The sequence below is a fragment of the Marmota marmota genome, unplaced genomic scaffold (assembly GCF_001458135.2).
Source record: "Marmota marmota marmota unplaced genomic scaffold, marMar, whole genome shotgun sequence".
NCBI classification, from domain to species: domain Eukaryota; kingdom Metazoa; phylum Chordata; class Mammalia; order Rodentia; family Sciuridae; genus Marmota; species Marmota marmota.
The window spans coordinates 47,875,370-47,902,067 of record NW_026000229.1 but is presented as its reverse complement, the minus strand read 5'-3'; the positions used below and the strand labels follow the sequence as shown (position 1 = coordinate 47,902,067).

The following is a 26,698-nucleotide window of genomic DNA, read 5'->3' as shown; positions in this document are numbered from 1 at the left end:
TTTTTTTTTTTTTTTTTGACAAGAGTTACTGAGGTTTGTGCCACAGAAAGGGGAGAGATAGTGACAGGAAAAATATTTATCACTCATTTACATAAAAGAGTATTTTAGTTCTTGTCGTTAGAAACTATAAGGACTATACATGATTCAGAAATGGCATCATACCAAACAATGACCAAAGAAGAATCATCCATTCTGTCTTTCCTTTTGTCTAGTCAATCAGAAATATAATGTTATCAGCTATGATGTTGCCTGTCACCTCACATTATTTTTTATCCATGTATTCACTGTATTCTGCTTTCTCTTTCACATAAATTTGATACCCCCTTTTCACATAATACAGACATAATACAGAAGACATAATACAGAACCACTTTTCTGCCCTTTTTCTCCCTAACCCCTGATCATATTCTCTACCATTTTCATACTCTTTGAGTCTTTCTTTTATTTTTATAATTCTAAATATCGTTGTCCCATGATGTATGTCAGAGACTGGTTCCAGGACCCCTTGCAGATATCAAATTCTGCAAACACTCAAGTCTCTTAGGTAAAATGGCGTACCATTTGCATGTAATCTGTACACTTATTATACATAATACAATGTAAATAATATGTAAGTAGTCATTGTATTTTGTTGTTTAGTTAATAATGACAAGAGAGTCTGTTCAGTATAGACACATTTTTTCTTGAATATTTTCTATTTATGCATGTGGACTCACAGAAGGCTGACTGTATATTCTTACACTCTTTTTAATTTAACAACTTCAGATATCTGTGACTTTCTTTTTAGATATCTGTTGACTTTTCATCCTTATTATAATTGTTATGATTTTTTGCTTAAACAGTGTCAATGTTTATATTATTTTAACAAGGTCAGTGGTTTTTCTTGCTGAGCTTTAAGTATTTTACTTTTTCTGTCTTATATGCGTTTTTATAATTTGGGTTTTTAAAAAAATTTTTTTAGTTGTAGATGGACACAATACCTTTATCTGTCTGTTTGTTTGTTTTTATGTGATGATGAAGATCAAACCCAGTGCCTCATACACATGCTAGGTAAGCACTCTACCATTGAGCCACAACCCCAGCCCTCGTTTTGTTTGATTCCAACACATACATTGCTGATTCTTCTACTTTCTATTATTATTTTCTGTATTTTTCAACATAATAAAATACATTATTAGATAATAATCAGTCTTTTATCTGACCACTTCTTTTATTCCAAGATACTCCAAGGATCCACCATTCTGTTCTAGTCCAGAGTGGGAATTTCCAAACAAGGGTGTATGTATAGTCACAGCCCGAGGACTGACTTTCACTATTACTATTGTCCAAGGAAAATGTCTCTCTTCTCTCTCATTTGATCTTCATATTTTTACTCAGTGTTTATTTGTTCCCAGAATTTGGAAGGATACATCCTTTTCAGTATTAGTAAAAGTGAATAGAATATCAATTTTTAAGATGTTATATTGAAATTGTCTTTATTCTGCCCTTTGATGGAATTGTTAAAGCAGAAATTATTTTCCCCTCAGGATTTAGAAGTCATGTTCAATTGTCTTTTAGCTTTCCACTATGGTATTAATAGTCCTAATGGTTCTTGATTTTTATTTTCATCTTTTCCTGTGGACTGCTTTTTCTCTCTGCCAAATTTTAGGCTCTTTTCTTTTCCCTTCCATTTTGAAAATTTCATGGCATTGTGCTATAGGTTTTATCTTCATTCTTTTTTTTTTTTTGGAGATTCTTATTTTGTGAAATTTTCTTGTAATGTTTCCTTGATTTCCTCCCCTTTGTTTTTGTTTTTTTCTTTGCTTGTTAGTCAAACATTGTTCTTGGGTTGAATCTCCTAACTTTATGTCTCTTCTATTAAATTTTTAAATTGTGCCTATCAGATTTTAATTTTTAGTGTTTTATTTTTATCCAGTTTGTTAAACAGGCATTTGTGAATATATTTAAGATTTGTGGAGTTGATATAAATTATATCTTAACAATATAGTGAAAAGAAATAGAAAGGACCCCTACTTTAATTTCCAAGGTTTCTTTCTTTCAAGATTGATAACTAACCCTCCCTCCCCCTTCCCCCCCTCCGCCTCCCAGGATTGTAGAACTGGGAATTGAATTCAGGGGCATTCTATCAATGAGCTACATCCCTAATCTTTTTATTTTTTATTTTGAGGAAAGGTCTTGCTTGAGTTGCCCAGGTTAGCCTCAAACTTGAGATCCTCCTGCCTCAGCCTTCTCAGTCTCTGGGATTACAGGTGTGCACCACCATGCCGTATCAAGATCTCTTTCTTAATCTCTGTTATTTATAATATCCTGTTCATCTCTTAAATGTCATTGTCTTATCGTTCTTTTTTTGGTGGGGGCATTGTGCTAGGGATTGAACTCAGGGGCACTCAACCACTGAGCCACATCCCCAGCCCTATTTTTTATTTTATTTATTTTAAAAAAAAATTTTAGTTGTAGATGGACACAATACCTTTATTTTGTTTATTCCTGTGTGATGCTGAGGATTGAACCCAGTGCCTCACACATGCTAGGCAAGCACTCTACTACTGAGCCACAACCCCGGCCCACATTTTGTATTTTATTTAGAGACAGGGTCTCACTGAGTTGCTTAGTGCCTCACTATTACTGAGGCTGGCTTTGAACCTGCAATCCTCCTATCAGCTTCCCGAGCTGCTGGGATTATAGGCATGTACCACCATGCCTGCTTGTTCTTGCATTTTAATTAAGGATGTTTTGTTTTGTCCTCTGCATTATATCTGTTTATCCTAAATTGTGTGTTTGTCATATTTTGTTTTTTGTATGTGTTTTGGTGTATGCTAAGCATAAGCTCTATCACTGAAGTACACTTGCATGGTTTTTTGTTTGGTCTCTGATTTTCATGTCAGGAGCTCTGTTAGCATTCCATTGCTGCCATAACAAATTACTGTAAATATAGCAACCTAACACAACACAAATTTAGTAATTCACAGTCTGTAGCTTAAAAGTCTGTGCATAGCAGCATGATTCACCTGGGTTCTTTGATTAGAATCTTATAAGGCTGGAGTATAAGTGTCAGCAGGACTGTGTTTCCTCCTTGAGGTTCTGAAGATGAATTCTACATGGTAGAGTTTGCCATATGATTGCAGTATTAAGATTTCTGTCAGGTTATGTGAAGGGGACATTTTCAGCTTCTAGAGTCCTCCTGAATTCCTTGCAGAATTCTCCTTTCATCTTCAGAACTAGCAGCAGCAAGTAAGTTCTCACTCTTTAAGTTTACCTGACCTCTCCTTTTCTTTCATCTCTCCTCTGCCGTGCTCTTTTACCTCCCTCTCCTTCGTAAGTACTGTTGTGATTACTGAGCCCACAGATAATCTCAGATTATCTCCCTAACATGAGTTGATAAGTAACCTTAATTCCATTTGCAAAGTCTCTTCATAGCATTACTTAGGTTATCGTTTGTATAACTAGGAGTAGGAATCTTAAGAGGATATCTCTAGAATTCTTTCTACCATGAGGGCCTTTCTCAAATGACTGGTAATTATTGGCTGGTCCTACACTTAGGGATGTGGGCATTTTAAAACCTGATAGGAAGCTCTATGTTGAATGGAATTTAGTTCATCACTGCCTCTGCAAGGTATGTAGATACTGAGTGAACTTTTTCAAATGTCAGTGTCGAAAACATCTTGTCCCTTGGGGCTATTCAGGTCCTTCTCTAAAGGATTAGAAAGGTAGGTTAAGTGAGTTTAATCCAGTTGTGGAGCTAGGGCAAACTACATTTTTTTTTCATCTATTGTGGTATGTTTTCAGTGCTGCATTGTGGTTGATGTTTAGCACAGTGAATCAGAGCGTTTCCCAGTAATATTTCCTACTTTCATTTCTTCACATTGCTAAGTCATTTATTTATTTTTTTTTAATCTGGCTTCTATCTCCCAAAATTTTTCAGACATTTCTCACCTGATGATTTTCCCCTCCTTTTTCTTTTTCATCTTCTTAGGTTTATGTTGTAATTGTGTGTATGCATATGATATAGATATAGATAGATATTTGGGAAAGAAATGAAAGAAAATGCACAGGTTCAATATACTTATTTAAACAGAAACTCAAGAAAAAAATTTTTTAAACCTCATTGCTTTGTTCTTCACCCTCATTGTTTTCGATATATGAGATACTTCTGTAGTCGATCTAGACTAGATTTGTCATTTTGATAATATTACATTGTTTATGATAAACCTTAAATGTCATTCTTATAGTGTATCCATTATAAAGAGGTTCTAGAACATTACTTTGTGTGGTGTTCATAAATGCTAGTTTATCTTTATTACTGAACTTTAAAACTTAGCATAAATAAGATAGTCTTATATATTGGTATGTCCATTTAAAGTTTTCATGTCCCACAGTCTTCTAGATATGTTTATTTTAGAATTATGTTATTCTCCAGTCCCATTTGTGATTTGGATTCCCAAATTCACTACTTTAATTCCTTCTGATTACAAGACATAGAATAGATAAGTTCTAAATTCCTGTATCAATGAAATAATTAGTATCTTATGTGGATAGTTAGGTTTACTTTCTTGTTGTTATTGTTATAATGAGATTGCAAACTACTTATTCACACTTAATGTGCACACAGTGTTACCCAGTTCCAATAGGGGACTACCTACCATTAGAAAATAAGATGTCATGATGTTGTCTTGGCACACACCTGTAATCCTAGCAGTTTGGGGCACTGAGATGGAAACATTGCAAGTTGGAAGCTAGCCTCAGCAATTTAGCAAGACCCTATCTCAAAATGAAAAATAAAAAAGGCTTGGGAAGTAGTTCCATGGTGGAGCGCCTGTGGGTTCAGTCCATATAAAGGGAGGAGGTGAGGGGAAGAATAATTCTCTAAATTAGTAGTTATCCCTTAAGGAGAAGTTGGAATTAGAATTACCTACAGAACTTTTATAAAATAAACTGATGGCAGCCCCTGAGTTACTGAGACTATTTGCTATTCTTAGGAATATTGAATTATGTATTTGGTATTTTAAATATCATTGTTTTTAAGATTATATTCAATATTATTTAACATTGAATGTATTTTAAATATTATTTTATTTTGCATATTATTTAAATAGAATGTATTTTTTAAAGAATGTGTTTTTAATATAATTGACTTTACATCCTATCCTCATGGGTCCAACTAGTCAACTGCTTCATCTACTTATGACTAACCAAAAAGCTAGTTAACAATATTTATTTTTCTACTTACATTAATAGCTGGTTTGTGAGCTGGACAGGAAATTATCTAGGAACAAAAATCTCAATTATGAATGACGCAGTGCAGTGATGCTGAAGCCCCAGGGAACATGCCAGAAACATTTGGGAAGACTTTTCAAATAACACGTGCTTGCTTTCCCCTCTTCCGCTGTACAGTGACCAAGTTATGGTGGAAGATTGTCATGTGTCTCGGGCATGATTCATTTCATATCCTTCAATACTTTTTAGATTTTCCACCATGTACTAGTACATGATTTATTTAGAGGGATTGAATGGGAAGACAGAGAGATTGCCACCACCACATTGTCCTCACTTAATATTGTATCATAAATGACTTGTTGCCAGAAACTTGGAGTTTTCTACTGCCTTCTTCCCTCCCAACATGGCAGGACTGACATTTAAAGTTGAGGGTACACTAAGAATTGTGTACCTCGCACGGGTGGGACCGGGTTCATAAATCATAAATTATTAGGTCTCTGATCATGTTAAATCTCATTCCTTTAAAAAGTAGTCTAGCTTAGGAGAGAAGGAAGGGAAGAAAAGAGAGGGTAATGTGTGGGTAAATATGACTGAAGTATATTATTTGCATGTATGAATATGCAAAGTGAAACTCATCATTCTGTATAATTAAAATGTACTAATAATAGTAGTCTAGGAAATAATGACTCTGTTGCAGGCTTAAAAGATACACTTGAAATATTTTCTGAATTCTGAATGTACCCAATCATAGCCATTACAATTACAATTATCGCCAAAATTATTTTGGGGGATAAATGGATTAACTTCATTTCTTGAATACACAAAAATGGAGAAAATCTTTGATTGTTTTAATTGCATAACTATAGCAGTATTATTTTTAAAAACAAATCACTTATAAGTGGAAGCTTTTTAAAAAGTGACAATTTAAGGAATAAGCATTTATTTTTAACATGATTTCTGCTGCTTGGTACTTAAGATACGCTCATCCAAAATTATTTTTTTTATAACTTTTATTTTTCTATTTACTTATTTATTTATTATTTTTATGTGGTGCTAAGGATCAAACCCAGGGCCTTGCACATGCGAGGGGAGAGTACTCTACCACTGAGCCATAACTCCAGCCCCCAAATTATTATTAATTAAAGAGTAAATATATTCACCTACTCTCTGCTCACATATTTGTTCCAGGTAGTTTTTCTTAATTTCATTCCCAAGTTTTGGAAAAACACCCCCCAGAAAATAGCCTGTAAAATATAGAACAGAAAAGAAACTTAAATGTGTTTCAGAGTATTCCTAATAATGACATACAAATATCAGTGGACAAAAATCTCACATAGTTATTAAAATTATTTATTTTGGCTTCTTATTTAAACATAGGGTGTTTTGTATAAAATATTTTTTTAATATTTATTTTTTAGGTGTAGATGGACACAACTCAATGCCTTTATTTTTATGTGGTGCTGAGGATCGAACCTGGGTCCCGCCCGTGCGAGGCGAGCGCTCTACCGCTGAGCCACAATCCCAGCCCAAAATAAATTTTTTTAAAAGAAAAGAGGTTTTTAAACCTCTGATCTAGTAATCCCACTCTAATGAATTCTAAAAGAAAAAAACGGTGTGGAAAAGATGTACATAGATGTTTGTAGAAACATAATTTATAATGAATGGGCTTAGTATCAGAAGAATGGTTCAATTATGATACATTTACCCTGTAGAATATTATACAGCTATTAAACGATTGTTTATTCCATTTCTGAAAAATATTTATAATGACTTACATGTGTGTAGTATTTCTAAGTTTATACCAATTGTATATTTTTTACAATTAGAGAAAAATATTACAACAGACCCCCCCCCGTATTTGTAGTTTTCACTTTCCTAGGTTTCAGTTTCGCTTTCCAAAGTCAACCATAGAATGAAAATATTTAATGGAAAATTCCAAAATAATTCATAAGTTTAAAATTGTGCCCCATTCTGAGTAGTTCTGAGCAGCAAGGTGAAGTCTTGCCCTGTCCAGCATATCCAAGCTGTATTAATAAACTGTCTGCCTTTTAGTCACTCAGGAGCTGTCTTGGTCATCAGATAACTGATACAGTGTTTTGTGTTCAAGGAAAACTTATTTTACTTAATAATGGCCCCACAGGGCAAGAGCAGTATGCTACCAATATATATATGCCAAAGAGAAGCCTGGAAGTACTTCCTAAATGTCATCTCACATCATCACAAGAAGGGCAAATGTAGTACAGTGAGAAAGAGACAGACCATGTCCATATAACTTTATTATTAGAGTATATTAGAATAATTATTCTATTTTATTATTGGAGTTAACCCATTACTGTGCCTCAATCATAAATTAAACTTTATCATAAGTAGGTATATACAAGAAAAAGTGCATGTTTGTTTTTATGTGTGTGTGTAAATAAATACATATTTACACACACACATACATATAGGGTTAAGTGCTATCTGAAATTTCAAGCATCCCATTGGGGTTCTTGGAATGAATCCCCCATGGATAAAAGGAGACACCTTTAATCCCTAATACATACAAAGCAATTGTTATGTATCGTTTAATTTTTATAGCAATCTCTGAGTTACTGTTGTTTTCATCTCACCAATGAGGAAACCCAGACAGACAAGGACAGCTTGAATATCTTGCCTGAGGGCACACAGCTAATAGTGGAGGTAGAATTTGAATCCATCCAGTGGTTTGGCTGTGTGTTTCTTAGCTTAAATTGTTCCAGTATGACAGATCCTAGTAGTCTCAGTTCTCCTACAAAGTTTCCTGAATTTTATAATACTGGGTTGGATCTAGGGTTCCTGTAGCTATAAACTGTCACATGTAAAACTATGATTGAGTAATTTAGCAACCTGTAGCATTACAGGTTATACAGTGATTTGCATTGTGTTGTTTATTCTTTCTATATCCTGGAATATAGTGTAGTGCTGCCAAACTTGGCATAATAGACTTCATGCTTCTTCTGCTACTTTTCTGCTTTTTTCTTTAATTTTGGGCTCTCCATCTCTCTATACTTTCTATTTTTAATTCATTTTATATTGATATAATTGAAACACAATAAACTATACCCATTTAAAGTATACAGTTTGAGTTTTGACAAACGTTACACCATAGTCAGAAAAGGTATATAGAGTATTTCCATCAAACTTCAAATTTAAACTACCAACAACCATTTTTCTTTCTCTGGCATTATGGAGTTGTTGGCATTCCTGGAATTCTGTGAATGGAATCATATGTTTTCTAAAGGGCTTCTTTCCTTTAATATATTAACATATTAATTTTTGAGATTCATTTTATTGTATGTGTCAATAGTTTTGTTTCTCTTATTGACGAGTTGTATTCCATTGTGTGACTAGTATTTCCCTTGATATACAAATGCCACATTTTTAATCCATTTAATTATTTCCAGTTTTGGCTTTTATGAATAAAGCTATAATGAATGTGTTTTTCATTTTCATGGGTAAATAACTAGGAGAAGAATGTCTGAGTTTTATGGTAGGTGTGTGTTTATAACAAACTGCCAAACTATTTTCATATTGTCTTACTTTACATTCCCACCAGATAGGCATGAGAGCTCTAGTTCTTCCACCAAGTCTGTGTGTATCATAATATCCAACTTTGGTGGCCACTCTGATGGTTGTATACAATTATCTCATTATGGTTTTAATTTACATTCTCCTAATGTCTGGTTAATGCCAGGTATCTTTTTGAGTGTTTCTTGGCCATTCTCTGATGAAGTTCCTGTCCAGATCTTTAGCCCAATAGTATTCTTATTTGTTGAGTTTTACAGATTCATATATTCTTCTGAATAGAAGTCTTATGTCAGATATACTTGCAAATATTTTGTCCCAGTATGTGCTTGCCTTTTTAATTCTTCAACAATGTCTTTAAAGAGCAGGGTGTGTTTTTGTTTTTGTTTTGTTTTAAATAAGAGGCAGTTTTTTGTGTATCCTAAGTATATTTGCTTATGTTTTCTTCTAGTTTTATATTTTGGGCTGTTATATTTAGTGTATGATCCATTTGTAATTAATTGTTGTATATTCAAGTTAGCTAAGGATCATTGTTCTTTTTTAAAACAATATGGACCTCTCATGGTTCACCAATATTTGTTGAAAAGATTTTCCCTTTCCTTTGAAATTGCCTTGGCACCTTTGTCAAGAAAGTATTGATTACCTGTTTCTAGGTCTATTTAAGGGCCTTCTCTTCATTTCGTTCATTTTTATATCTTATTTGGCCAATAATTGCACTGACTCCATTAATGTACTTTATGGTGTTTAAAATCACTTCCAATTTTGTTCTTTTAAAGATTGCTTTGTTTCCTCTAGGATTGTTTTTATTTCCTTATGAATTTACAATTTCCGCAAAAAAAAAAAAAAAAAAGTTGGACATTTGGGATCCCACTGAATCTTAGGTCGATTTGGAGAGAATTGGCTTCTTATAATCATGAACACAGTATTTAATGTGTAATGTAATATGTAAGAAATATCTATTTATTAGAGTCATCTTTAATTTCTTTTTCATTGTCATTTGACCATTGTGGCTCTTATTAGCCACAAATGAAAATAGATATTGGGGGGACTCTCTTCTTTTTTGAATTGGGGATTGAACCCAGGGCTTCACATATGGGAGGTAAGAACTTTGCTACTGAGCTACATCCCAGCTTGAGGTGGGGCAGGGGACACTCTTGCAGCCATTTAATACAAAGCAGAAAAGATTGAATCAATTTAAAAAAAAATTGAAAAAAAAATCTCAATTAAAATTTGAGATTTGCTAATGTAATGAAAGTATCGTGTTTACCTCAGATATCCTATGTACCTCATGCTGTGCAGAGGTACATAGGATATTACTACTATGTAATATAAAGTTTATTTTTTTTCTAGTTCTAGATAAAAAAATAAATATATGAAAAGTGTTCTAATATTATCTTTCTGTACCCTTGTGGATCTTCTCTCTACTTTATGATCATTACATTTATTAGATAGTACTGTACTAAGAGTGCTTTGGGGCCCCACTTAGCTCTGCAGCAGCCCAACCCTTATAGTGCATCGATTTGGTCTTTCTGGGCAAAACTCCAGTCAACCGTACTTCCCATTCTGCCCTACTGTATACTGGTGAGAAAGTAAGCTGAAAAGTGTTTGAACCACCTTCAGTTTTAGACCACTCAAGCTGGTAGCTCAGTGAGCAACACAAAAAGAGGAAGGGTTTAACAACCCCCAGCCCTTGCACTCTGTAAGGGACACATAGCCCAGGAAGAAACAGCCCTGGATAGTCAAGCATAGGCAGTAATCATCCTCATTGACAGATTTGACCACATCAGTGGAAACAGTTCTTTCATTTATCATTAAGCATATAATCCCAGCAACTCTGGAGGGTGAGGCAGGAGGATCACAAGGTTGAGGCCAGTCTCAGCAGTTTAGTGAGGTCCTAAGTAACTTAGTGAGACCCTCTCAAAATTAAAAGGGATGAGGATGCAGCTCAGTGGTGAAGTGTCCCTGGGTTTAATCCCAAATACACAACACAAAAACAAAACAGCATTTTCCTTTCTTTTGTTCTTTGTTCTTGCTGTGCTGATTGGGTCACAGATATATACAAATATAGATATTTCTGTTTTTCTTGTCTTTCTCTCCTTCTAATAGCGAAGTCTAATTTTTTCCTTCTCTGCTTACTGTTTATTTTTTTCCTCCCCCTTTATACCCATCACTTCTACAGCTCTTCTGTTTTCTCCCTGTTAACATTTTTAACATTCTAAACTTTCTTTTACCTTCCTATCACATTATATTGTCTCGTAATGAACTACATTTTTACTGTCTTTTAGAACTACAACTAGTATAATTTATATAATTTCTACCCCCACCATTCATGTTGTTGCAGTGATTAATACTGTGGATGGCATAGTTGAAACCTGCTGTGTACTTTAATTCCAAATCTAATTCACAGTTATTTATTGTTTTTGCTATTGGCAGTTGATGATACACCATTCCCATTTTTGTGGTAGTTAGTGTTAGAGATGTCATATTAGGTACTGGGTATTTATTTTAATGCTGTATGTTGTTTGCTTCTTTGTTTCCTGCTTTTCTATGAGAAGCCTGGAAACTACTGGGGCACTATAAGTTAACAGGGTAGAGACTGCTGCTGAGCTAAATCTAGCCAAGAGACAGTGCATCTTGCTCTACACACAAACTAACCGTGTTCAGACTTCAACAGTTTTTTAATACGGAGACTAGAAGAAGAGACACACCCCAAACTAGGACCAGCTTTCCCCAAGTAAGAACAGCTGGGGCTGGAGAAGGGGGTGGTCAGGTCCTACTTAGAGACATCTACTCCTACAGTAAAAGCAGAATTAACATAAAGGCTCTGAACACTACATCTTAAAGGGTTTCAATCTGGATTAGTCCTGTACCTTTTTAGAATATACAGAGGTGTTAAGAAAGAATAATAATCATAAACCCTTTTGTACACAAAACAATTGCCAGATTTATAAGAAAGCTCTCACTCTTTTTGAGACCTACCGGGGAAGTGGAAACCTCAAGCTAATGCACTATTAAAATACACTAATTATCCCCAGAGAACTAGCAGGGAAACCATACTACAAAACCAACTTGGAGATATTACTGAAAAGTTCTCAACATGATGTCCCAAAAGACTTTGGCAGGAAAGGTCTATGCATTAAAAAGATCCACACATAAGAGTGTAAAAAAAATCCATCCCAACAGATGCATGAAATCTATCACAGGAATGCAATAAATGTGAAAAAACAAGGTAACACGACACCTCCTAAAGTTCATAATTCACCAGCAACTGACTGCAAAGATATTGAAGTGGATGAAATACCAGACATAAAATTCAAAAGAAGATCTGGGCACAGTGGTAGTAATCCCAGCCAGCTCCAGAGGCTGAGGCAGGAGGATCTTGAGTTCAAAGCCAGGCTCAACAGTAGTGAGGCACTAAGTGAGACCTTGTGTCTAAATAAAATGCAAAATAGGGCTGGGGATGTGGCTCAGTGGTCAAGTGCCCCTGAGTTCAATCCCCAGTACATCCCTGAAAAAAAAGTTCAAAAGAAGATTATAAAAATGATCAATGAATTATAAAATGATCAATGATTATAAAAATGATCTGTGTTCTTCCAAGAGAACACAGAAAAGCAGCTGAATGAATTAAGGAAGACAGAGCAGGGTATGAATGAGAAATTCAACAGAGAGAAATACTGAAAAAGAACTAAATAGGAATCTTTGAAATGAAAGACAATAAATCAAATGTCCGGTTGAAACTATAATATAGAGCATACTATGCTGATAGAATCTCAGAGCTGAAAGACAAAGTGGCCAATTGTGAACAGACAGTATTACAAAGAAAAAAAATAACCATGATTAGATTTCTGAGGCAGAAGGATTGCAAGTTCAAAGCCAACTCAGTGAGACCCTTTCTCTAAATACAATACAAAGTAGGACTAAGGAATGTGGCTCAGTGGTCGAGTGCCCCTGAGTTCAGTCCCCAGTACCGCCCCCCACCCCCCAAAAAGAAATCTGGGATAACATTAAGAGACCAAATTTAAGAATTCCTAGAATGGAAGAGGGTTGTGAGATGTAGGCTAATAGCATGGTTATCATGTTAAGGGAAATAATAATCAAACTTTCCAAACTTTGAGAAAGAGATGCACATTCACATACACATACAGGAGACATTCAGAACCCTAAATAGACAAGCTCAAGAGAGAATTTCTCTGTGGCACATTATAATTAATACACACAAAAAAAGAGAATTTTGAAAGTCTCAAGAGAAAAACATCAGGTAATATTTAGAGGTAAGCCAATCATAATAACTTTTGGAGTTCTCGTTACAAACTCTAAAATCCAGGAGGACTTGGAATAATGTGTTCTAAGCCTGACAACCAAGATTGCTATATCCAGAAAAGCTATCCTGTAGAACCAAAAGAGAAAATCCTTCCAAGATTAAGAAAAAACTAAAACAGTGCATGACTTTTAAGCCAGCACTACAGAAAATACTTAAAGAAATATACTACACAGAGAAGAGCTAGCCATAAAACAAACCCCAGAGCTGGCAGATGGACATCTCATTTAAAGAGTAGCTATGCAAAAGAGAAACAGGACCCAATTAAACATCAGAAATAAATCAACATAGTTGGAGTTAACAAACATCTCTGTATAATGACATTGAATGTAAATATTCTAAACTTTCCAATTAAGAGAGAGGCTGGCAGAATGGATTAAAAAATAAGACCCAACTATATATTGTTTGTAAGACACTAGCCTTACAGGCAAAGACAGCCACAGGCTACAAGTGAAAGGATGGAAATGGAGTCTGAAAGATAAGCAGGAGTAGCTGTTTTCATATCCCACAAAGCTGACTGCAAGCAAAATTAATCAGAAGAGACAGGGTTTCTTCATACTGGTAAAGGGAACAATCCAACAAGAAGATAAAAAAAAAATAGTAAATATGCCCCAAATGTTGGTGCACCTAATTACAGAAAACACTACTCGGCTTAAAAGACTCGGATGTACCCCAGAACAGTAATACAGGTTGATTTCAACACACCTCTTTCACCAATGGATAGGTCATATAGACATACTCAGTAAAGATTCTTTGAACCTAAAAAATATTATAAATCAAATGGATTTAATAGACATATAAAATATTTCCTCCAGCCAAATTCTCTCTTCATGGCAACCGTTCATAGAACCTTTTTTTTTTTAATATTTGTTTTTGTTGTGTTTTTTTTTTTAATTTTTTTAAGTGGACACAACATCTTTATTTTTACATTTATATGGTGCTAAGGATCGAACTCAGTGCCTCAAGCATGCTAGGCAAGCACTCTACCACTGAGCCACAACCCCAGCCCCTAGAATCTTTTTCAAAATAGACTATTTTAGACCACAGAGCAATTCTTAGCAAATGTTAAAAAATCAATTTAATTTTTTGCACCTTGTCTGATCATAATGGAATGAAATTAGAAATAAATATAAAAGAACTTACGGAAACTATATAAATGCATGGAAATTGAACAGTACACTTTTGAATGATTAATGACAAAAGAAATCAGGGGAGAAATTTAAAAATTGTTAAAATCAAGCAAGAATAGTGATACAACATACCTGAACTTCTGGGACACAATGAAGGTGGTCTAAAAGGAAAATTTATAGCTATGAATTCATATATAAAAGTTCCTTGATAAAAAAAAATAAAGCAGTTCCACCCAATAGAAGGAGGTAAAATAAGATCAAGGCTAAAATCAGTAAAATTGAGGATAAAAAATAAACACAAAGGATTAATGAAGAGTTGGTTCTTTGGAAAGATAAGTAAGATTGACAAACCCTTAGCCAAACAAATCAAAAGAAAAAAGAAGACATGAACTAATAAAATTGGAGATGAAAAAGGAGAAATCACCTTATACATCACAGTAATCCAGAGGATCATTAGGGACTATTTTGAAAACACATAGTTAAATAAATTGGAAAACCTAGAAGAAATGGATATATTTCTAGATATGTATGAATTCAGAGATAATAGAAAACCTAAACAGAACAAGAACTAGAAATAAGAAGCAATATTAAAACGTCTTCCAACAGGGGCTGGGGTTGTGGTAGAGTGCTTGTCTAGCACCTGTGAGGCACTGGGTTCAATCTTCAGCACCACATAAAAAATAAATAAAGTAAGGCTGGGGATGTGGCTCAAGCGGTAGTGCGCTCGCCTGACATGCTTGGCGCGCTGGGTTCGATCCTCAACACCACATAAAAATAAAATAAAGATATTGTGTCTACGTAAAAAACTAAAAAAAATAAATAAATATTTTAAAAAATAAATAAATAAAGTAAAAAAAATAAAAAGTCTGCCAACAAAGAAAAGCCCAGGACCAGATGGATTCTCAGTTGCATTCTACCAGACCCAAACTAATGCCTATGCTTTTCAAATAGAGGTGAAACACTTCCAGATTGATTCTATGAAGCTAGCAATACTCTTACAAAAACCAGATAAGAGCACACTGAAGAAAGAAAAATACCAACCAATATGCCTGATGAGCTTAAATGTAGAACTCCTTAATAAAATATTAGCAAATCGTATTCAACAACATATTAAGAGTGTACATCATGACCAGGTTGGTTTTATTCTAGGATTTCAAGGATGGATTAACATATGCAAATCAGTAAGTATTATTTACCATATAAAAAGAATTCAGGACCAAAATCACAGAGTGTCCCATTAGGTGCAGAGAAAGCCTTCAACAAAAGTCAGCATTCATTCATGATAAAAACACCAAAGAAACTAGGGATGGAAGGAACTTACCTCAACATCATAAAGGCTATATACAAACAGAAAGCCAATATCATAATGAATGGAGAAAAACTGAAAGCATTTCCTTTAAAATCCAAAACAAAACAAGGATGTCCACTCTCAACATTCCTAATTAATATAGTATTAGAAATTCTAGCCAGAGCAATTAGGCAAGAGAAGGAAATAAAAGGGATTAAAAATAGGAAAGGAAGAAGCCAAATTATAGATGATATAATTCTATATTTAGAAGATCTACCAGAAGATTGCTAGAGCTAATAAACAAATTCAGTAACATTGCAAATTACAAAATCACCATGCAAAAATCAATAGCCCATTCACAATAGCCTAAAACAAAAACTCTAAGAATAGATCTTTTACCACGTGGTAAAAGATTGCTGCAATGAAAACTATAGAACACTGAAGAAAATTGAAAAGGACATAGAAAATGGAAGGACTTTCCATGTTCGTGGATAATCAAAATATATTGTTAAAATGGCCATATTACCAAAACAATATACAGATTCAGTGTAGTCCTGAACAAAATACCAATGACATTCTTCACAGAACTAGAAAAAGTGTTTGAAAGAATAAAAAGATCCAAAATAGCCAATGCAATTGTTAACCGAAAAAAAAAAAAAACGCTGGATGCATCACAATACCTGACTTCAAATTATACTACAGAGGTGTTGTAACAAAACTACATGGTACTGGTATTAAAACACACATATAGACCAATGGTACAGAATAGAATACAGTCAGCCCTACAGTCATCTGATCTATTACAAAGTTGGTAAAAACATGTTGAAGAAAAGACAGCTTTTTAAAAAACAAATAGGGCTGGAAAAACCAGTTATTCGTATGTAGAAGAATAAGACCAGATCCTTCTCTCTCACACTGCACAAAGTTTACCAGAAACTGTGCAACTCCTAGTAGAAAACATAGGGTCAGTACCCCAGCATGTAGGCACAGGCAACACCTTTCTCAGTATCTATAGCTCAGGAAGGAATATAAGGAATTAATAAATGGGATGACATCAAATTAAAAATCTTCTGGAAAGCAAAGGAAATAAGAATATGAAGAGAAAACCTACAGAATGGGAAAAAATCTTCGCTAGCTATTCTTCTGACAGAGAATTAATATCCAGAATATATAAAGGGCTCGAAAAACTCAACACCAAAAAAAGCAAATAGCCCAGTTAATAAATGGGCAAATAAACGAACCAGACACTTCTTAAAAGAAGAAACACAAATTTATGAAAAAATTATTGGCCAACAAATATATGAAAAAATGTTCAACATCATTAGCAGTCAGGGAAATGCAAATCAGGACTATACTGAGATTTCATTTCCCTCCAGTTGGAGTGGCAGCCATTAAGAATACAAACAATAATAAATGCTGGAGAGAATATGGGGGGAAAAGCAACACTTACAGGAAGAATGAAATGTCATTTGCAGGAAAATCGATGGAACTTGAGAACATTATGTTAAGTGAAGTAAGCCAAACTCAAAAAGTCAAGGGTCGTGTGTTTTTTCCTATAAGTAGAAGCTAGAGAAGAACAAGGAAAAGAAAGGTGATGGGAGTCTCATGAAAATTGAAGGGAACTCACTAGAGGGAAGGGACCATAGGGTGGCGGGGGCACAAGAGAGGTAAAAGGGAAATACTGGGGATTGATATTGGCCCAATCATATTGTCATATTGTATACATATATGAATATGTAACAGTGAATTCCATCATCATGAATATTTACAATGTGCCAATAAAAAATGTGGGGGGAAAAAAAACAAAAATAGGCTTTTACTAAACGAGAAAAGAATGCTTCTGGTAAATATTGTCGGGGTGGGGGGTTGATAGGGATCAAACCCAGGGCCTCATGCATGCTAAGCAAATGCTTTACCACTATAGATTTTTTAAATTTATTTATTTTTTTAGTTTTACTGATTTTATTTTTTTAATACACAATAGCAGAATGCATTGCAATTCTTATTACACATTTGGAGTACAATTTTTCATATCTCTGTTTGTATATAAAGTATGTTGACACCCAATTCAAGTCTTCATACATGTACTTTGGATAGTGATGTCCATAACATTCCACTGTTCTTGCTAATCCCCTGCCCCCTCCCTTTCCCTCCCACCCCTCTTCCCTATCTAGAGTTCCTCTATTCCTCTCATGCTCTCCCTCCGTACCCCACTATGAGTCAGCCTCCTTATGTCAGAAAACATTAGGCATTTGTTTTTTGGGGATTGGCTAAATTCACTTAGCATTATCTTCTCCAATGCCATCCATTTACCTGCACATGCCATGATTTTATTCTCTTTTAATGCCGAGTAAAATTCCATTAAACAAGCGCCATACATCACTCAATCTTTTATTTGATATCAATATCTGGCCAAATTCAAACACACAGAGTAAATCACAGATTCCTACCTTGAAATAGATTAAATAGACAGATTTACCAAGTACAAAGTCCTTAAATTTTTCTTTATTTTAGTAAAATAAATCTATTTTCTTAACAGATATAAGACACCCTGAAGAACTTTCTCTCTTGAAAAAACCCAGAGATCCAACAAAGAAAAAAAAGAAAAAGCTAGATGACCAATCTGAAGATGAGGCGCTTGAATTAGAGGGGCCTCTTATTACTCCTGGATCAGGTAAGACTGACTAAGCTAGAGGCGGAGAACCCTGGACTATGTGTTTTGATAGAGGGTAAATGGATTGTGTAGGTCAAGAGAGTACTCAAGGTCAAAAAAACCAAAAAAGTCTTAGCATCTTTACCTAGTCATGGAACACCTTCAGTGTCATTTAATTTCTGTCATTTGTAAATCATTATGTCAGTTGTTAATGTCAAATCAATATGAAGGAAGTCTGATTTTCTTGCTCAGAGTGGACTCAGTTCTTTGGTTTGGAGAAATTAGAAGATTTTTAGTGTGTAGATTATGAAAACCACCAGTGTTTAGTTCATACATTATTACCTAAAACTTTACTTAAATTACTTAACTTTCCCTGTGCTTTGCATACTCTGGTCCCTTTGCCTCCCTACATTTTTTTCTTCAAGTTTCACTCCTTAGAGAAACTTTTTCTAATTTCAACATTTTACTTTCCTAATATGAATTAGGTATCCTTGTGTCATAAGTCACCACTTTTCTGCGTTTTATATTATACTCTGTGTTGTCCTCTAGTAGTTGTGAGTTCCCTTCACTAAGGGGGACACCCTCATCTTTTTATTACCAGGACCTTACTCAGTACATGATGTACATCAGGTAGATAGGAAATTGGGTATCTAGATGATTAATTAATAGATATGTATTTTCAAAGTCCTAGGCATATGTGTGGTTTGAACATTACAGAGTGCCACATTTCCATTGGCCACACTTTCTCTATTAGTTAAGATAAGTCCCTCCAGCAAATATCTAAGTTTTCTTCATTCCTGGCTTTTAAATTTGGGGGTGATGATGATGATGGTGATAGACACTTACTAATTGCAAGCTATTCCCACATCTACAAATGTGCTATATCTGTGAAAACTCATTCTCCACTACAACCCTTTGAAGTAGATTCTGTTATTACCCAAAGGTTAAGAATATAGAAAGGACTCAAAATACTCAACACCAAAAAAAGCAAATATCCCAATTAATAAATGGGCAAATAAACTAACCAGACACTTCTTAAAAGAAGAAACACAAATATATGAAAAAATTAGTAAGGATGAAGGATTAAGGATAAAAAATTAAGGATGAAGAAATCATTGCATCAAAAGGTTAGGAATTCTAGGATCATAGACCTTGTAACTTTTTTGTTATTACTTATGTTGAAATTGTATTTGAGAAATAAGATCATGCTTATTCTTAAGTAGTTTATAGGTTAGTTGAAATATAGTTTCTGTATTTAAGGAGATAATGCATCAGTGCTAAATGAACGTTTTAGAAGATAATGTTTTAGAAATTCAGTAAACAAAATCATTAGTCCCAGATTAGAGTATATTCCTTGTTATAGGTTGGGGAATTAAGTTTGCTAATTAAGCTTTTTTTTCCAGTGGCTAGAATTTTGATGAAAAGGCAATCCAAACAAGTAATAATAGTGACAAAGAACATCCTTGGAAAAGAAAAATATATGGACATGATCATTGTACAATATATGGAATTGTGAGCTCACAATTATGCATGTATTGAAATGTCACAGTAAAACCCATTAATTTGTATGGTTAATATATGTTAATAAATAAATAAATAAAAGTGCAAGGCATGAATAAATTCCTTGAGCAGATTCTTGAGAGAGATCCTTAAGTACTCCAAGATCACATTGGAGAATATTTAATGGCAGTTTAATGAATTCAGACTAGTAATTATAGAGTGATTGATTTCCTAAACATGTTACAAAAAGAAATCATTATTTTTGAAAGAATGTCAAATTTACTTCCATTCAGTAATTGTAGAGGAGGAAATGGGGAGAAATGTATTTTGAATAAGAGGTAGCAGCCCACAGATTGATGAAATAAAAAGAGAGTATATTGTGATATAAGAAATATATTTTGGTCTTCCTTTAGTGTTTGTAACAGAGCTCCTAAAACTTTTGCAATAAAAGCCATAAAGGAACATCTTTTATTGTTCATAACAGACCCCTTTCAAGCAGAATTGTTTGTTAATGATATAACAAACAAAATCATGAGGTATAAACAAAAAAATGAGGTGATCCTTAGCCCTCATTTTCCTGTGAAGAAGAGAGAGGCTGTGAGTTAATCACCAAATTAGATCATTCTCTGTAACTATAACAAAACTCCTAAGACTGGGTAACTCATAATAGAGGTTTATTTAGCTAGCAGTGTGGAGGTTCAAAAGCATGGTGCCAGCATCACATTGACTCTGGTAAAGACTTTTTGGCCTCACAATGGCAGAAATATGTGCAAGAGGGAGTATTTTAGCTTTTGCAGTGCTATGACCAAAAGACTTGACAAGAACAATTTAAGAGGAGGGGAAGTTTTATTAAGGGCTTATGGTTTCAGAGGTCTCAGTCCATAGATGGCAGAGTCCATAGTTCTTTGCCTGAGATGAAGCAGAACAGCATGGTGGAAAGGGTGTGGCAGAGGAAAGCAGCTAGGGACTTGGTACCAGGAAGCAGAGAGAACTTTCACTCCCCAGGACAAAATATAAATGCTAGAGTCACACTCCCAGTGACCTATATCCTCCAGCCACACTCTGCCTACCTGCAGTTACCACCCAGTTAATACATTCAAGTGGATAATTGTACCAATTAGGTTAACCTTCTTGCATTGTCTCACAAATGAGTTTTTGGAGGACATACCATAACAGGAAGAGATACACGTCAATACAGGAAGCCAGAGCACAATTCAGTGGTTAGGCTTTCTCTTTTTGTAACAACCCTCTTAGAAGAACTAAATCAGAGTTCCATGAGAACTAACTCATTTTTTTCTGAAGGTAGTACCCCCTACCAGTGATCTAAACACTTGCCACTAAGCCCTACCTCTTAATGTTCTGACTACCTAACATTGACACACTAGGGATCAAACTTCCAGCACTTGGAGACAAACCACATCCAAACCACATTAATCATTTTAAGCAATTGTTCTTAAAATATATAGTTAACCCTGCATAAAACCCCAAAAAGATGGGATTTTAGAGAGTTTCCAGGTTGGTGAACATGTGGAGATTCTTCAAGAGTAGTGTCCCTAGAAAGGACATGGGTGTGTCTGTGTACTTACCACATAACTTGCCCTATGCATCTCTTTCATTTCACTGTTCCTCAGTTGTATGCTTTTGTAATAAACTGTAATCTAGTAAATAAACTGTCCTGAGTTCTCTGAGCCTTTCTAGTAAATCATGAAACCCAGGGAGAGGGTATGGGAATATCTAACCTATAACCAGTTGACCAGAAGCACACAGGTGATAATATGTTCTTGCAACTGGCCTCTGAAGTGGGGGACAATGTTTTCAAATATACTGAAAGTTCTCCCTCCTACCCCCATCTTCCCCATCCCCAGCCCTGCCAACCAAAGGGACAGTTTTGAGTCAGCTTTTCCCCCACCCTAAATTCAGTTAAAGAAGAAAAAAGTTAATATCTTAAATAAGTTATCTTAAAAGCATAAATATACACTCCTTCATCTGCTTTTATAATGTGGGTCTACAGACCTTCTTAGTATGGGTCTGCTGGTTGGAGTTTTGAAGTTTTTTTTTTATTATTATAAACTATGTCCCGTGTCTGTAGTATGTGCTTTTAAAGATTTCTGGTTTCAGGTCAAAGTTGAGTGAAAATTTGAAGTCTGCAAAACAAGATCATAAAGTCTATAGATTTTTGCCACATCTTCTGTCCTAGTCTTTGGGAATTGCTGGTCATCACCTAACTCAGCAAGTCGTTCTAACTTTCCCAGGTGCCCAGGACAGTTAACTGTAGTTGTCATAGGCTCTGCACTTCTTTGTTTTTTCATGTTTTATGTTTCCCAGCTTTATTTGAATTCTGTAACAAATGAAACTGGTATAAATAATTTGGTGGGTTTAGAGAGTCATTTGCCAGCTGTAGATTTCAAAATGTTGTGGGTTTTATGGGGCCAGGGGTGGGATTGAGGCAATTTGGTAAACAAGTGAGTCAGTTAAGTGGTTAAAAGGGCTCCGCTGTACTTAATCTGCTCAGACAGTAGTTTACATCCTAGCTATTTAAGAGAAAATGCAAGGATAATTTTGATTGTATCTTTAGGAGATAACCAGCCTCTACTTTAGATACTAACTTGCACTCTTGTGGTTCCATCTTGGTGCTGTTCCTAAACTGCCCAATTTTTGGCTGGCTTGTACCCAAGAATAGTGTCCTCTTCAATTCTTGCCCTGCCCGATCTTGGGCTCCCTTGTTCTTCCCACCACTGGTTAGTTCTTTTCACTCAGACTGCAGCTGCTATTTATTGCTGGTCTGTGTACCATTCCTGAGTTCTTCTCTCTCAGAGGCTTGACCTTTGGACAGCTTTGAGTGCCCTTAGGGACACTTCTGGACTGTTTATGTGCAAGGGATCCTTTTCAAAGAGGAAATCGATGTTTTTCTTGAATTATATTATTATCAGCTACATTTTATTGACCAATTTCTGGTCCCGAATACTATATGTAATATGTTTAATTTTCATAACAATTCTGAAAGATAAATGCCATTATAAGAAAAATTCAGAGTGATTAAGTCACTTGCCTTAATTTAGATGTTATGAAACTATTCTGATTGCCACCACACATGTAGAGTACAGTGTCTAGATTTCCTGCGGAATTTAAATTTAAAATTCTTTTCTTTTTTTTCCTCTAAGGTAAACAACTCTACAAAAATTAGGCAAGAGCTAGGTATGGCTTCTGGCCACTTACAGATTTGCTATAAGTAAGGGTCTGCATACTCAAAAAGAACAGGAAGGGATGGAGGAGGGTTCAGCATGTGGGGTGGTGGTCAGAGTGCTGGCTTTGGAACAGGGCAGACCTGGGCTCAAAGGTCAGCAAACAAAGCAAATGTGTCAGTGACCAGAGGCCACACCTAGCTTTTGCTTAATTTTTGTAGAGTTGTTTACCTTAAATAAAAAATAATTTTAAATTTAAATTCCTTAGGAAATTTTTACACTGTACATGTATGACAGAATAGTTTCACATCATCCAAATAACACTGAAGGTCTTTCAGAGTTAGAATTTATGAAGCAAGGGGAATTTTGGTGCCCAGAAACCAAAATGCATAGAAATTCTAAGACTCTGCTGGCCCAGTAAACAGGAAATCTCGAAATTTTTAGAATATCCAGAATGGCTAGAAGCTGATTCTTGGGTATTAAAAGTATATAAAAAAAATCCCAGTTTGTGTTTTATAAATAAGACAAGACAGTAGGTACTAGAGGAATTGGAAGTATTGGATGATTTTCTAATAGTTCATTCATAATGTTTTTTTCCTTTCCCTTCAACTGCAGTGATAATGACAAAAATGTAGGAAATCTGGTTAGTATAACTTAAACTACTGAATTACAACAATTAACATCAGTCTTTTCACTGAATTATTATGCTACAGAACCTTGATTAACCCATAATAATTTGGACTGAACAACCTACTCATATTTCCCCTTTTAGAAATCACATCTAATATGAATTCATATTTAGAGACTTTGGTTTGTTAGGAAAGTGGGCTTAAAACAGTATCACAAATAAGCTCATAGTTTATTTTCCCTCTAGGTTGTCTCTGATTTATAATGGTTGAAGAATAGGTATATGTTATTTATTTAAAAAATACATTTATTAAGAGTGTATATGCTAGAAGAAAATTTACCCGGATAGAATAAGCTTATAATGCAAGTTCTCCCCCTTCCCCCGACACACAGACAAAGTTATACACATACTAACATGTGTGGTATCTTTCACTTGGTCCCAAAAAAACTCCTGCAATTTTGGTGACATCCCCATTTTGCTTCTGAGGAAAGACTCCTTCAGGGGTTAATTTGTCCAGTCACAAAGTTAATAAGGAGCAGAGCTAGAAAGTATCTTCAGGTCTGTCTGGCCTCCGTACTTAGGTTTTTATAATCATTATGGAACAGCATCTCTCCAATTATAACATTTAAATTATTTTCTGAATTCTAATAGATATCTTTGCTAAAATATTAGTATGCAAATTATATCTCAACAAAGCTTTGTTAAAAAAACATTTATTTTTCAGTTGTTGTTGGACACAGTACCTTTATTTTATTTATTTATTTTTATGCAGTGCTGAGGATTGAACCAAGGGCCTCACATGTGCTAGGCGAGCACTCTACCACTGACCCACAACCCCAACCCAACAAAGCTTATTTTTTAAAATAATTTTTCAAGAGGTAAAAGATTAAGTGAATTAATAATTTTCAGACTTTAAAATTCAGATTCATAAAGAGAATTATGATGAAATATCTGAGTTACCTTGCCTTACATGGCTGTGCTTAGGTGGCATGCTCTTAAATGCTTTGCCCTAACCCTAACCCTAGCCCTAACCCCTAACCCTAACCCTAACCCATGTAAATATCTGGTCTGTGAAGAGGTAACTGATTCCAAGTCAGGAGGAAGCAATTTTTCAAAGTAATAATACATTCTTCAATCTGGTCAGAGATTTACAAAGTTTAATAAATATCAGAATTTATTGTGTAAATAGAAAATTATCTCATCATAAACTTTTCTAAAAAATCTTAAAGACAGCTAGAAAAGGAAAAATCTAGATTCAAAATTAATGTAGAAAATAATCTATACTTGCTTGGTACTCTTAGAAAAATCACTCATGTAGTATATGTGCTGCCGAAGCGAGCACAGAAAAATCACTCATGTAGGATGCCATTTTTTTTTTCTAACTCGAACTACCATTTTAAGCAACAAAACATTTTTCAAAACTATTTTTAAGTACAAGTAATGTGTGTTCATAGTAAGTATTTGGTTATTATAGAGCTATATATTTTTTCAATTTGTTTTTCCCCAACTAAAATGGAATTGTGTTATGTACACATTGTGTTTTCTTCACTCAATAAAATGGATTTCATTTTTTTATATCATAGTAGTCATGCATTGAATACAGCATCATAATAAATTCAAATTATACAGAAAATATACTAAACCAAAAGCAAAAATTCCTTTAAAATTTATTCCCTGGCTACTCCCTCTCAAGAGCCAACTATTTCTTGATAACTATGAAGTTTGGAATGCAATATGACAGTACCCTTTCTGTGTTAATTTACATGTGTGAGTATATATTTGCATATCTAGTTTTCATAATTATAAGATTTTAATATGTCATAGTTTGCATTTCATTTTTGTCATTAAACAATTTTTGTTAATCTCTATCAGAGCAGTCCCAAGTTCTTATAATTGACTTCAACATTTTCTATACAGAAAATCTTAATACCTCATTTGTATATTTATTGAAACTAGTTTAGCTGTTTGCTGAGAACTTGAACATAAAATTGCTTTCCTATGGGCTGGGGTTGTGGTTCAGTGGTAGAGTGCTTGCCTAGCATGTGTGAGGCCCTAGGTTTGATCCTCAGCACCACATAAAAAAATAAACATAATAAGAAAATATTGTGTCCAACTACAACTAAAAAATAAATTTTTTAAAAAAATTGCTTTCCTAGCAGGGCACAGTGGTGGCTTGGGATGCTGAGGCAGGAAGATCATTGAAATTCAAAGCCAGCCTCAGCAACTTAGCAAGGCTCTGTCTCTAAATTTTAAAAAAATAATAATAAAAAAAGAGCTGGGGATGCGGCTCAATGGTTAAGCACCCCAGGTTCAATCCCCAGTACCTACCCCAACTCCTCCGCCAAAAAAAAAAAAATTTCTTATTTATATGGACATTTCATTGTATGTTTAACTAAAGCACAACTTCTATTCTTTTAATTTGGACAAGAAATTTTGTTTTACTTAAGTTGTAGCTTCTAGGGTTCTTTATTCTTAAATCCACTTGAAATGTCTACTTCAATTTATTATTCACAATTAGGAAAAAAATCTTTTCTTTTTCTTTTTTCTTTTCATGCTTTTGTTTCTGTCCTCTATCGTTGTCTTTCCTTTACCTTCTGAATTCCTTTCTTTCCTTTCCTGTAGGCACTGATGTTCTTTACATTGGCCCTCTGAAAGGTGAGCCTTACCACAATTAAACACAAAAATTGTTGGTCTGTCTGCTTCAGCTGTGTCCTTATTTTCTAATTTCTTTGAACTTACTTTTCCCCCAGATTTCCTGACAATTTAATTATTTTTTTATGGCTTTGTTATTATGCATTCTAATGTTATGCAAGTGGAGTTGAGTTCACATGTTCTTGAGAAAGGTAAAATAATGTGCTAAAGCTTTCTTTCCAGATTGAAGCTTGTGTTTCACAGTGTGCTCTATATCATAGTGTATGTTGTTATTGAGAACTTGAGATACTGTGCTCCTTCCTTAACTACCTCATTTTCATGTTATCAGGAAGTATATATTCAAGCCCAGGACTTTATAGTAAAACCATGACCCCCACTTATGATGCTCATGATGGAAGCCCCTTGTCACCAACTTCTGCTTGGTTTGGAGACAGTGCTCTGTCAGAAGGCAATCCTGGTATACTTGCTGTCAGTCAACCGATTACATCACCAGAAATCTTGGCAAAAATGTTCAAGCCTCAAGCTCTTCTCGATAAAGCAAAAATCAACCAAGGGTAAGTTTTAAGTTATGGATAGAATTGAAGAAT

General features: G+C 34.7%; 1 protein-coding gene across 6 annotated transcripts in view; it reads left to right on the top strand.

Moving 5' to 3' along the window:
* Fermt2 (FERM domain containing kindlin 2) overlaps nt 1-26,698 on the top strand; it is a 76,050-nt gene that overhangs the window by 31,838 nt on the left and 17,514 nt on the right. For 3 of the 6 annotated variants that reach the window (XM_048793321.1, XM_048793320.1, XM_015480894.2), the window contains exons 3-5: nt 18,036-18,170; nt 26,082-26,114; nt 26,440-26,665. In XM_048793321.1, coding sequence (XP_048649278.1) covers nt 18,036-18,170; nt 26,082-26,114; nt 26,440-26,665 — 394 coding nt within the window. The remainder of the gene's footprint in view (nt 1-18,035; nt 18,171-26,081; nt 26,115-26,439; nt 26,666-26,698) is intronic. The other 3 variants (XM_048793322.1, XM_048793323.1, XM_015480895.2) reach the window with 1 other exon arrangement.